Consider the following 12,797-nt stretch of genomic DNA (forward strand, 5'->3'; position numbering starts at 1 on the left):
CACGTTGCTTTGCATATTACATGATAAGAGTCAATTGTATTTTAAAATGGGTCAATTTTATGAATTATCCAAAAGTGCTTTATTGCAAAAAATAGTTGTTTTTCCTTTCATGCTATTTCTTTCTATTAATTCGCTGTTAATATGAAAAGACTATCAGCAATTATTGCATGTGGGTTTTGATGTTCTCCTTCAAAACTTCACTAGTTCAGAATTTATCATGAAGCAAATTTAATACTATAATTCATTTATCATTCATTTGAATAAAACCTGTTCAAATATATTACTTTTGTCTTCTTACAATCCTGCATAGAATAGGGTGTAAACCTCTTTCACCTGACCAGTATTATGTTTTATTATATACCTGTGTAATCCTACTATAACAATACAAAGAAAATCAGGCCTGTGTAATAATTCAATCCATTTATGTTGAATACGGTCGCACTACTTTTTTTCTACTGGAATGATCGAGTCGATATTTTTGTTTTTATAATCTGGCTTAGCGAATTCAAAGCTGCAGTGCAATATAAAAAACCTATAGACACTGCTCAGTGACATGCAGTTTAATCTGCTTTACATGATGTCTAACTTTCGGGGGAATCTTATAAGTGCTGACTGTGGGATCCAAACTAATTCTCCATATTCGTATGTATTTCGGCATATGTTGGGATAAAAAACCTAGGGATGGTTAGCTAGGATAAGAAACATCTAACTGGTGGAATAGAGATAGTGATTCATCTTGGGTAAAACATGAAAACTATTTAAATTGTAGAAATATATTATAATAAATAACAAGTTTAATAATATAAAGGACAACTGTCTCTAATTAAATTATACTAAACAAATTTTAACAGTCTGATACCAGATACACAACAGCAAACAATTCAAAACAATCAGGTCAACTATATTTTGGTGGTAGGTGGTTTAAAGTGGTAGTATTATTAAATAGATATGGCCGAAAAAAATTGGTTAAATTTCTGAAAACTAGACAACAAAATCTAGAGAAATGTGTCTTAACTTACAGTTTCTTGCCAATAATTTTAGGACACCAAAACTAGTTCTATGTTTAAGTTGCTATGGTTTTTGATTGTTCTAATAAAATTGATGTATGAATTTTAGCCAAATAATGCCCAAATTGTGGAGAAATATATCTATGTCTTGTTTGAATTGTCCTGGATGAGTAAAAGATATATTTTTCAAACTATATCTTATAACATATACACAATAAAATTAATAACAATCCCAAAAAACACTTCAATATTTGTGCCCTAAAGAGACAAGAACCATAAGGCCAAGTTATTGTACTTTATCACAAACACACCCCTTTCACCGAAATAACAAAGCTGATAGAAAGGGGGGAGGGAATACAGACCTTTGATCCAAAACTTAATCAATAGGTGTCAAAAATAATGATCATTACCCTCTTCCAATAAGTTGGAAACACCTAGTAGTTAAACTAAAAGGGATTGTACATTTTTTGAGACGATAATTTTCTGTGAAATTTTCCTTTCTCCAAAAACTTCACTAATTATTATTGTTAATTGAAATTTTTTGATATGGAAATTCAACAATACCTAGATGAAATTTCAAATCAATACTTTTAACAAAACCCTTGTCAAATATTTTTTAGTTAACCCCCATTTTCTCATGTTCCTTTAGCAACAGTACAATATTATCCATATGTAGCTAGATATGGATATCTACTGTTGCTATAGGAACATGCCATTTCTTAAGAATGCTTCACTGATGAGGATTTTATTCAAAATAAATGTTGGCAGCACAAGGTTCATATTTCTGACTAAAGAAATTCAAAATTAATGTAATACAATACTTGGACAAAATTCCTGAACTCATTCATGCAAACGCCCGTTGGCTTGACAACTGTTCTTACTCTAAGAAAAGAGACGTTTGATTTTTAGCACATTTTCCTATAGCGTTAATAAGTTTAATAAAGCCTGTATCTTTCGGTTTCTCTAAACCTCGTAATAATCTTTGTTTCATTACACTGACGAATTCTTTATCACTCAATTCACCATCATCTGAAAGTTAACATTAATATTTACATTAGCTTATATTCTTTCCATTGGACCAATACAAATTCGTGTGGTTGTTACATCACAATAATCATTGAGCGTAGTAATTTTAATCAATGATGTCTATATCATTTTACGCCATTTACAATAAATGATTCTTTAACACAACAAAGGTAAAACTTGCTATGATCAAACTGTGGAAATTTAGCTCAGAGAGAAAGTGTTTTAATAAACCACTTGATAGTAAATATCCTGTCTACTGTGATCTCTATAGCAGTGGTTCCCAACCTTTCTCAGCCTTCACACCAATTTGTTTCATCCACATTTCCACCATGTGATGATGTGAGTTGCTCTCAATTCAAAATGAATTCTTCTCCTACACCAGTTGGCCACACCCCTGACACCCTAGTGTCACACCCCCAGGGGGTGAAAACACCCTAGGTTAGGAACCAGGGCTCTTTAGGAATGTGACACTAAATCAGTTAGTGGAGCTTTAAGAATGGTGCCATTTCTGTTTGCCCTATACTATAGAGAAAAGGAATATAAAGACTTACTGTTTTCATCGAATAATGTAAACACAATATCAATAACATAATCAGAGAGTTCAACTTGAGCTACAGTCTTCGCTACGTGTCGAAATGTTTCTGAAAAAAAAAAACAAAAGCATGTACACTTTGAGTATTTGGTTTGGAATGATACTATAGAGTCTTGAAATGTAGGGTCAGATGTCTTTGGTTCCTGCAATTCCACTAAAACTAAGAGTTTTATGGTGTACCTATTACAAATGCAGTTGGATATTATTAGATTAATATATTTGCGTAAATGACAACACATAAGGATAAGTATTTCTATAATTACAGGAACCACAGACATCTGACTGAAAATTTGACTAGTACAAATTTAAGCCATTAATGGCTCTAATACACATACAAAATTTAGAAACCTCTATTCAACGCCTTTAATAGAATAATCCAAGAGGCTTCACAAATATTCCAAGAGATATAAGTATCCATTGGGCCACAAGGGCCTTGCTCCACAAAAACTTTACCATCAATTTTATCGTAAGGTACTTCTCAATGATTCTACCCTTACAACAATGTAAAATTTTTAGTTGAATGCAGCCCCCAGGATTACCTCTACATCTACCTACAGGGGGATTAGAATGATCCATAAGGACTCACAGGTACTCGGCCTAGGTTAAGAGTATCCAGGTTAGGCACCAGGCCGCATATTCTCGAAACGATATTAGCGCTAGGATGTCCTAGGTTCTTATCATCTAACATTGATTTTAGCGCTAAGATCGTTTCGAGAATATGTGACCAGGTCTCCTCTAAATCTACCTACCCATATCAATAGAAACACCAGCAAGATGGTAAAAACTTAGAGCTGTATCTACATCATTAATACTCTTTAAAAACAACCAGAAATTATAATACTCTTCAAATGTAACACCCTGAAAAATATATATCATATAAACTGTATTATACATTAAAATTATCAGGTGAAAGTAATCTTAAAAACAATATAATTGAAAATACGAAAGCACAGGCCGATAAAAAAACTCAGCAACAGCAATTACTGTTATGTGCAGATAATAGTGGCACAAAATAATTAGTTATAGGATAATGAAGAAGGCACTATTTCAACCAAAAATATCCAATTCTTGAGGGATCTTTCAAGTACATAGCAGGCAGAACATAGTCTCACTTATTCTCATCATCATATCACTCATCATCCTTCGAGGTCAAACTAGGACCCTCTTACCTACATCACCAACCGGATAAAAAAAATCAACTTGACCTAATATTGCCCCGCTCTATCACCCACACCATTTTATGTGTTTTTTTTAATATAACTTCAGACAGTTCTGTTAAATAACTGACCTTGGCTTCTTCTTTGAATTTCCGCTTAACACGTCTGATCATTCTGCTACGTTTAACATCAGGTAAACCAGCGTAGCTTAATAACGCCTTACTGAAATCTTTCTCACTGATCTTCCCATCTTCATTTATTACACGATTGAACTAAAATAAACATAATATTAGATTGAGTTTTACATCTCATTTACCATTTTCATGTGCTTGACAAGGCTAATGAAATAAGATAGTGGACCACAGCCATATACGCCCACCATGGCATGCGGATGGTAAAAACGAAACATCCATTTTAAGTTTCATCAAAATCGGTTGAAAACTAAGAGAGTAATAGCATATTCAAGATTTTGGGGCAAGGGCAATAACTCTGTTTCTAACAGTCGAAAATAGCTCAAATTCGAACTTGATCTTCGTTTTTTAACACATACCGAATGAAAATCAACAACATACAAGTTACATACACCAACAAGATTCTCTGAAAAAGGAGCCTACTTAATAACACAATATGTAATTTAGAATTTGCATCCAGTATGCAAGTCTCTTCAACTTCATTTGGATTTTGTCGTAAGTTCGACAGCCCCAGAGATGCCTTTTAGAGTCAACCTGGTGGCCATTTTAAATCCATTCAATAACATAACAATATACTTTTGTTAATGGGCCCTTAAATAAAAACTAAAGCCCATACCTCAATTTTCAGAATTTCTCTTTGAAGTTGTCTTTGGAAATCGAGAAACACTTTGACTGTGAGTTTTTTGTTGGTGTCTTCACCGAAGAAGTAAGAAGAGAGAGCCGAACTCATGCCTTTATTAACGTTACCCGTGACTGATCTATCACGATGCCTTTTACCTACTGTTGTTTGACATCGTAATATCTCCTGTACCTACAAATACATCAGATATCATCAGAAATCAACAATCAGCATTGGTTTAATTTTCTATGAAGTGTCTTACTTAATTATTGAAATTTCAAAATCACATTTGATTGACAGCAAGCATTTGATTCCAAGATAATGAGAAGTGTCATGGTCGCTTAATTGAGTCATTTTGATTCTATGGGAGTGTAAACACATGGTCGCTCGTCGCGTAATGAAGGTGGTCGCTTATCAGTCGTTAATTATATTGAAAAGTTGTAGGGGGGACTTTATTGCTGTCACATATTGTAGGTGATCGTTTAATAAAGGTGGGTACATAAGCAGGCTATACTGTAATTTGCTCCCTCTGTCGACTTCTTAACAACTACCTAATATGACCGAACTATGACTTATTTAAAATATATAAGCTTATTGAACAAACAAATTTTTATTCCATCTAAAGTGAAAAGATGCTATCTTTTTTAAAACAATTTCAAATATAACTTACTTTACAGAATTCTTCCGAATCAACTTCACCATCTCCATTTAAATCAAACATCTGAAATGCTATCTGGAAATTTCTAGGTGGGGCTGAAAAATAATGATATTACCAAGTTATGGTTTCAGTATTACCTGTATTTGATAAGTTACAGTTGATATCATCAAGGACAAAGTTTTGGCAAAGATGCTGTCTGAGTGGTCGTCAACATGAGGGCTTCACCATGAAGGCAGGGGATGGTGACACAACATGCTTATTGGAAAGAAACAAAAAGGGGCCAAACTGACAGTATGTCAAATGACTAGAGCGCATGATATATTGAAAAAACATGTTTTGAGTATACCAGACAACTTGACATAAGTAAAATGTGAGAAAGTAATAATGATATACATTTAATTGGCTAATGAAGGGAGGTAATAATTCATGAAATGGGCTAATGAAGGGAGGTTATCATTCAGATGTAATGGGCTAATGAATTTAAGTAATCATTTAGATGTAATGGACTAATAAAGGGAGGTAATCATTCAGATGTAAATGGATATAACTTACTAGAAAGAATAGTAAGAAGAAAGATGTAATCAGAGAATGATATTAAACCACTCTGTCCTAGTTTACAGAAGATACTATCATCGCCTACATCAATCTTTTCATCATAGTTATTTTTCTGAAATACATAAAATACATGACATGTTTTACGAGCATTAACTGAATTTTTGAAAAAACCAAATATCTTACATCCAAAATTTGAAATTTGAGGTTTTGAATAGACTGGTAATTACAGCCAAATCTTCCAGAGCATAGATGGTAATGTCAAGCACAAAGGGTGATTTGGTGCCAAATTTATTGTGAACACACTTAAGTGAAAAATCCACAAAAACTGTCTAATTTTGCACACAAAAAAACATCTGGAGATCAAATTTCAAATTAATGTTTGGAGCTTCTATTAGATATAAATACAACCAAATCCACAGACAAGCTTTACCATTAACAGCAATATCTTCAGTTTTTAATGCCATTCTATTTGATTATGCAAGTTCTTTATCATTACACAAGCTACTGAGCTCACCATCTTAATGTATCAACTGTCTCAAAGACCATAGATTGAAATTCACCTTGAAACTCTTAGGGGTGACTTCGATTGAAACTCTAGGGTAGAGCTAGAGTAAATGGAGAAACGATGTGATTACTATCCGTGAGCATTATGAGTGAGAGTCACAAACGAATTTGATCAAGCTAAGTTAGCTAAGGCAATTTGGCGGCAATTTAAACCATATATGGCCATTCCTTGGAGGCATGTTCACTCATGTTTGACCCAGACCAAAGCTTCTAACTGGGTCAAATATTACATTACAAGAGTCACAATAAATCAGTTTGGTTTTGACTCTGTTCAGTCAAACCTGAGCTCCAATCAAAGTCACCCCAAGATATCAAGATGGTTTGCCAGCTAATTCTACTACAATATGGTAATAATATATCAATAGATAGCCTCTAGTCTATTTGTAGCACACACTGTAGCAGCATATAAATAAATAAACAAGGTAAAAAGATAAGCAGCAAGAAATGAGACTTTTTCTGTGAGTCACAAAGTGTTGAGTCAACTGTGTCTTTCTACCAGCAGTTTTCCTTCATCACTGAGTTGACCTCTAATATGCCAAACATAATGTCAATATGGTATATATGATAGACCTTCTTTCATGGGAAAATTAACATCAGATTTAACCGGTCATAAAAAAAATGTCCTACTGACAACAAAATATTATTATATCAACCGACTTGTCTGTGACGTTCATAGAAGAATCAAGAATACTTTTACAATGTTTACAGAAATTAGTAGTCCAAGGGATAGATAGATTGAAACTTGGAATTTAGAATAATAATTGAAGTATTTTAAGATAATTGAACAATATAAAAAGTTTAGTAAATGACAAATACAAGAAAAAAGAAATAGTCAGTCAAAAATTAACTACATGCAATTAATGAACAACGGTTTCGGACTCAAATTCATGACTGGGATACATTGGGGATTAAACATACTTGACATTCGGAACCACGTCAAGACTCAGACCTCTGGCATTCGGTTCTTTTATTTTACAGTCCAGCACCAAACTATGATTTAGATTGTGGACCACAAACTACATGCAAATTGGTAACAAAATCAGATAAGTTTTGGTCAATAGCATTTTTGACAGACAAGCGGACATGTCCGGCAAATATGGCAAAATCAACAACCCTAATATATACAGTATGAAATCACCCATACTGTCAGCTCTCATTTGTTAGAAAATGATGTTAAGATGTTGTAAATGGGACCATAAAAACATACAAAGGTTATTTAACATTAAATTGGTGAGATTTTGAGGGAAGAGTTTAATTCACTGGTTTGGTGACACATGTTAGTTTTAAAATGGATTATTCAACAAACGCAGGGATTAACATCACTGGGAGGAAATGATATGATCAAACTAATCATCATCTTAACAATGTCAAGCTATAACAAACTGTACCTTATACCTTGACTTCAATAGTCACTATTCTTGTATCATGAAAGTGTGAAAATGCATTAATTTGATTGGATTGTATGCTGCTGACTACAGCCAATCATAGCCCTGGATTGCACACACTTTCAAATTGTTTTCTCTTGAGGCCTCTGATTGGCTGTATTCAAATCGCTGCATACAAGAAAGGTGGCTATTGCAATCAAGGTATTAGACATAGTTCATAATAACTTGACATTGGGAATTAATCATTTACCATACCTCAAAATAAACTAATTCAGGAAGGCCTGCACTATCCTGTTACAAGGATAAAATACTAAATTACTAAATATCTATGTCTCTAATTCAAATATCATACCACACAGTATATACAGTCAAATAAAAGCTCATTCAGGCATGACTGGCAAATATAATAAAAATATTCTAGAAAAAAACAGTCAACAGCTTTGGTCAAATATCACTGATAAACAATATAGACCACTGGTCAGATATGACTGTAAATACATGCTCAATCAAATTTGTTTTTAATCAAATCAAAACAATTTTTCAAAGTCAGTGGAGTTTTTACGTGAGGCCCCCCAACTTTCAAATTTTGTATCATTTTACATCGGGAAAGAGTTGTCTGTGTTACCCTGAAAAATTGGTGAAAGTTCAGTTACTTTTCATAGACAAATATGGTAGCCCTGACAGGAAATGCTTGACGAACAGTGAAAGGTGGACTACTCCACCTAAATTCAATGAATTCTTTGCCTAACAGAAAAAAAAACAGAAAAATACTTTGTCTTCCTATCGGTTACCTTATTATTTTCTGTTATTTTAACTTTATCACTAAACAAAAATAGCTTTTGACGCATCAATATTGACACAGTCACAATTTCTCATAAAACAAAAATTACAGTTCATGTGACATGTCTAGGTTTCTGATATACATGTTAAAAAAACACCTTTGTAAAGGCAAGAAACGGCATTGTTTCTTGTTAGGAATTAGGTTTGTGTATAGATAGCTGGATTTGAATTTAGAATTAGTAATATAAATAAGGGGAAAATACACAAAAATTGTAAATTTGAAACTTTATAGAAACACGAAATAAATTTGAAAAGCATGCATATAAAAAGGTCATTAAAATTGGGTAAAAGAAATGTATTTTAAAGCAAGGAAAACCATGAAGAAAATGGAAAATGTATAAAAGTTCAATCTGATAAAAACTCAACTCCAGATATTTCGTTTCATTTTGTTTCTGAGGGTTACTTCTCAAGATCGGACAAGGTCCTTCGTGAAATGATCCTAGTCTGTGATATCAGTTTACTGGAATTGGATATTAACTTGTCATAGTTGAGATAGCCATTCAAAACCACACTTAAGAATCAGCTCACTATACAATTATGATTTCTTCCTATGTGATAGTTTTTCTCGTCTACTAAATGCTTAAAATGTGAACACATTTTTCTTATAAATGTCTTAAGATCATTAGCAAAAGAAGTATCCCACTTGAAATAAATGTCCTTTTTTATATAGATCTTAGATCAAAAAATGAGTGAAGTAAGACTAAAAAACACTTTAATGCTTGGGTCTGTGAACACAATTTTCTTATAAATGTCTTAAGATTAAGAGCATGAAAAGTAACCCGCTAAAAAATATTCAACAAACATTCTTTGATTGAGAATAAGTGAAGTAACTCACAGAATAAACAAAAGACAATATCTAGAGTTTTGAATCAGATTGATAAAAGTTGAAAAAACAGATAAGCGAATGAGCATTGGAAAAGCGACTCACCCAGACTGGTGTAGCATCCTGTTTGACCATTTTTAGGAAAAAAGATAAAGCACACATGCTATTATAAAAGTCATGCCTTTAACCGCAAGACAGGGGTTCAAACTCAGTATCATAACAGTAGATTTTAATAATTGGAATGGAAAGCCTAAAAACCCATGCTGCAAATTATCTTAGGATTTTAAGAACTTTAGTCTTTTTTCAAAAAATCTGGAAACCATTCAATCATTCATTCATTCATTCAAAAGACCCATCATGAGCCCTAAACAGTCATCAGCTTCTGTCTTCACAATCATATCCATAAATCAGATTTTACTTTTCAATTTTTATAGAATTTGAATATTAGCTTCAAAACAGTACTAATAAAAGTCTTCTTTAAAGATGGGTTCCCTTATTTTCATTTTTATGAATAGAAAGTAGAGGTGTTCTAATGACGTGGAAAAATACCAGTTTGTCTCACATGTCCATAATTAATTCATAATTAGCTAATTTAGAAGAGAATTACCTGCAGAATTCCAAAGAGTGACCGATCAGAAAGGTCAAAAAGTCTTTTTTTGTTTATCCAGACATTACATACATGGACATTTATGATTTGTTAAAATTCTGTAAATTACTTTTTGTTGATAAAATATTAAAATTATTTTCCACCCAGCAATTTCAACCAAAAATGTTTCAAAGTTTGGCTGAATATTGCTTAAGTTCTCAATAATAATATTCCAATGATTTCATTCCTACCATCGCAAAATTATTCCACGAATTCTTACCAAAATTTTGTTACATTTTTATTACTAATGAAGGCCCTCTTGAACATTCATTCAAATATCCTTTTGACCTAAACTGAAGAATACAATTACTGCTTTGAAGCTGATATTTCAACAGAGAGAAAAGACAGTAGTTGTTAGCACCATGCCACCATTCTTCACAATGGTCAAGGTATTATGTCTTCTTTACTCTTCATCTTATATCTAGACTATAATCGCCCACTTTCTTGTTTCAAGGATTATTGTGAATGCAGCAATTTGATTGGATTGTACGCTAGCGAATACAGCCAATCTGATCTCTCGGCAGGACAGTATAAAATAATTAGGCATGAAATCGAGGGCTCTGATTGGCTGTATTCTCTGGCAAACGATCCAATCTAATTGCTGACAGTGAAACAAGAAAGTGGGACATTGCAGTTAAGGAATAAGATAAAGACGTGATACCTTGGCCATTGTAAAGATGCATTCCCCATATCGATGTAGTTTCAGAAAAAAAAACTGTCTTAAGGTAATACTACTGTGACCTAGGCCAGCGCTTTCATTGAGACTCGTCTCAATACACCCTAACACTACCTTTTAGAATGAACATTAAATTCAAAGTCTGGGGTCATGAATAAACAACAGATTCCCTGTATAAATGGTATATGATATGATATTTCATTTTTTCTTTGATATTTTCTGCTTAGGTTTATTTTTCCATTATAAAAATTAGTTAAATTAAGCCAACAAGGGCCAGATCCTAAAATAAGTCGATTTTTACTGTTCGAGTCATCTGATTGGTTGATTTCTAATTCATCCACCAATCAAAATTTGTATTTCTTAGAATCTGGATATCTATCTTAATAAATATAATTAAACCAATCAAATGCTGTACTTCTTTAAATCTGGATTTTATCTTAGTTACAATTTGGTGAAACAGAGCCCAGGCCCCAGGTGAGCGTGTGAGACAACAATGAACAAGGTGAATGAATGGATTAAAGAATTACGTTAATTAATTAACACCCATCCACCAACTATCTCTAACCTTTATCTACTCTACATAATCTTTACTCTATTGTTCTTCTCACTTACCTGGGGGTCAAACTTCTTAAACTGGTCCAACCCTAATCCTACAATTATAAAAGGTGGGAAATATTAGAGGGGATAGACATCATTGTTGTCTTTGTCTGTGATATCAGCCTCTGTTGAAAGAGTACATAAACTTATCATCTACCACCAAACTTTTGTTCATAACACTTACTAAGAATATTATCTATGTGTTTCATTCATCTTATTCAGAACAAAAGTAAGATCAAATGAAAATGAAAAGTAACAATTTCACACCCCTCCACCATCTTTTCTTGTATCCAGAATCTAGCGATTTGATTTGATTGTACGCGAACACAGCCACTTGAAGCCATCAACAGACTGTAAACATTATGACCTATTTTTTTTTCGGGCCTTGTTGAGAACTCAACAATTGATTGACTGTCATCGCCAATGAACCATCCAAACAAGAAAAAGAAATTGCAGTCAAGGGCCAAGATATATGAGAAAGTTCAAAATAGCTTGACATTGTAAAGATGCTCTCAACAAATCTATGTAGCAAAACCAGCCACATGGCCAATCAGGATATTGAAATAAACTTACCATCAGGTTGTTTGATCCCTGGGGTCAAGGATCTGACAAAATCCTGGGGTGTCATAAACACCTCCGAATCACCATCATATTTTACTTTCAACGTAGCAAAGTAACGAAATATCTTGTCTGGTGTAGAGTATTGACGGATTCTATTCTCATATTCAATTATCTATATAAATTAAAATGAAATAGAGTTTTACATCCTACTGTTTTGTCCATCAGTGACCTAATGAAATGAAATGGAGTTTTACATCCTACTAATTTGCCCCTGGGTGGGCTAATGAAATGAAATTAGAGTTTTATATCCTACTGTTCTGTATCTTATTTGGCTAATGTAATGAAATAGAGTTTTATATCCTAGTTTCCTGTATCCTATTGGACTAATGAAATGAAATGGAGGTATACTTTACATTAAACCTACAATTCTGTGAGTGGGTAGGGCCAGAGTTGTCCGGGGAACCCAACCCACTTCCCACAGAGAACTCACATCACAGGAACTGGTGGGGCCAGCATTGTCAGGCTAACCCAATCCAACTCCCCACAGAGAACTGAGACTGACAAGAAATTTCAATTCAATCCTACCTTTCTATCTCTAAAAGTCAATTTTCTCTTTTTCTTCTTCTCTCCCTCCTCTTCTGTTTTATCGACGGAAAGTTGATCTTCAGATTCCACCTCTTCTTGAGATTTACTGGCAGCTTTTAGATTCTCACCATTTAGATAATCAATCACAGATTTCACTCTACAATTTCAAAACATACAGTATTGAAGGGATGGTCAAGATATTTTCTAAAATTTTAATATGTATAACAGACACTGATCAGTTTGCATCATGTCATTTTTCAATCAGGCGCCCTGGGGCCTTATTTTTGAAAACTGAAGTAATCTTAAATCCAGATT

The 12,797-nt window shown here is 33.4% G+C and overlaps 1 protein-coding gene across 1 annotated transcript; it reads right to left on the reverse strand.

Moving 5' to 3' along the window:
* Positions 1-1,884: 1,884 nt before the first annotated feature.
* Positions 1,885-12,611, reverse strand: LOTGIDRAFT_110115 (hypothetical protein; the record flags this gene model as incomplete). The annotated part of the gene is made up of 10 exons (XM_009047134.1): positions 1,885-2,036; positions 2,585-2,674; positions 3,375-3,483; positions 3,914-4,054; positions 4,590-4,784; positions 5,263-5,345; positions 5,803-5,917; positions 11,352-11,389; positions 11,910-12,069; positions 12,483-12,611. Coding segments are annotated over 10 exons (1,212 nt in total), but the record flags the coding sequence as incomplete, so codon positions are not given.
* Between the last annotated feature and the right edge of the window lie 186 nt (positions 12,612-12,797).

The sequence above is a fragment of the Lottia gigantea genome, assembly GCF_000327385.1.
Source record: "Lottia gigantea unplaced genomic scaffold LOTGIsca_11, whole genome shotgun sequence".
Taxonomy (NCBI): Eukaryota; Metazoa; Mollusca; class Gastropoda; family Lottiidae; genus Lottia; species Lottia gigantea.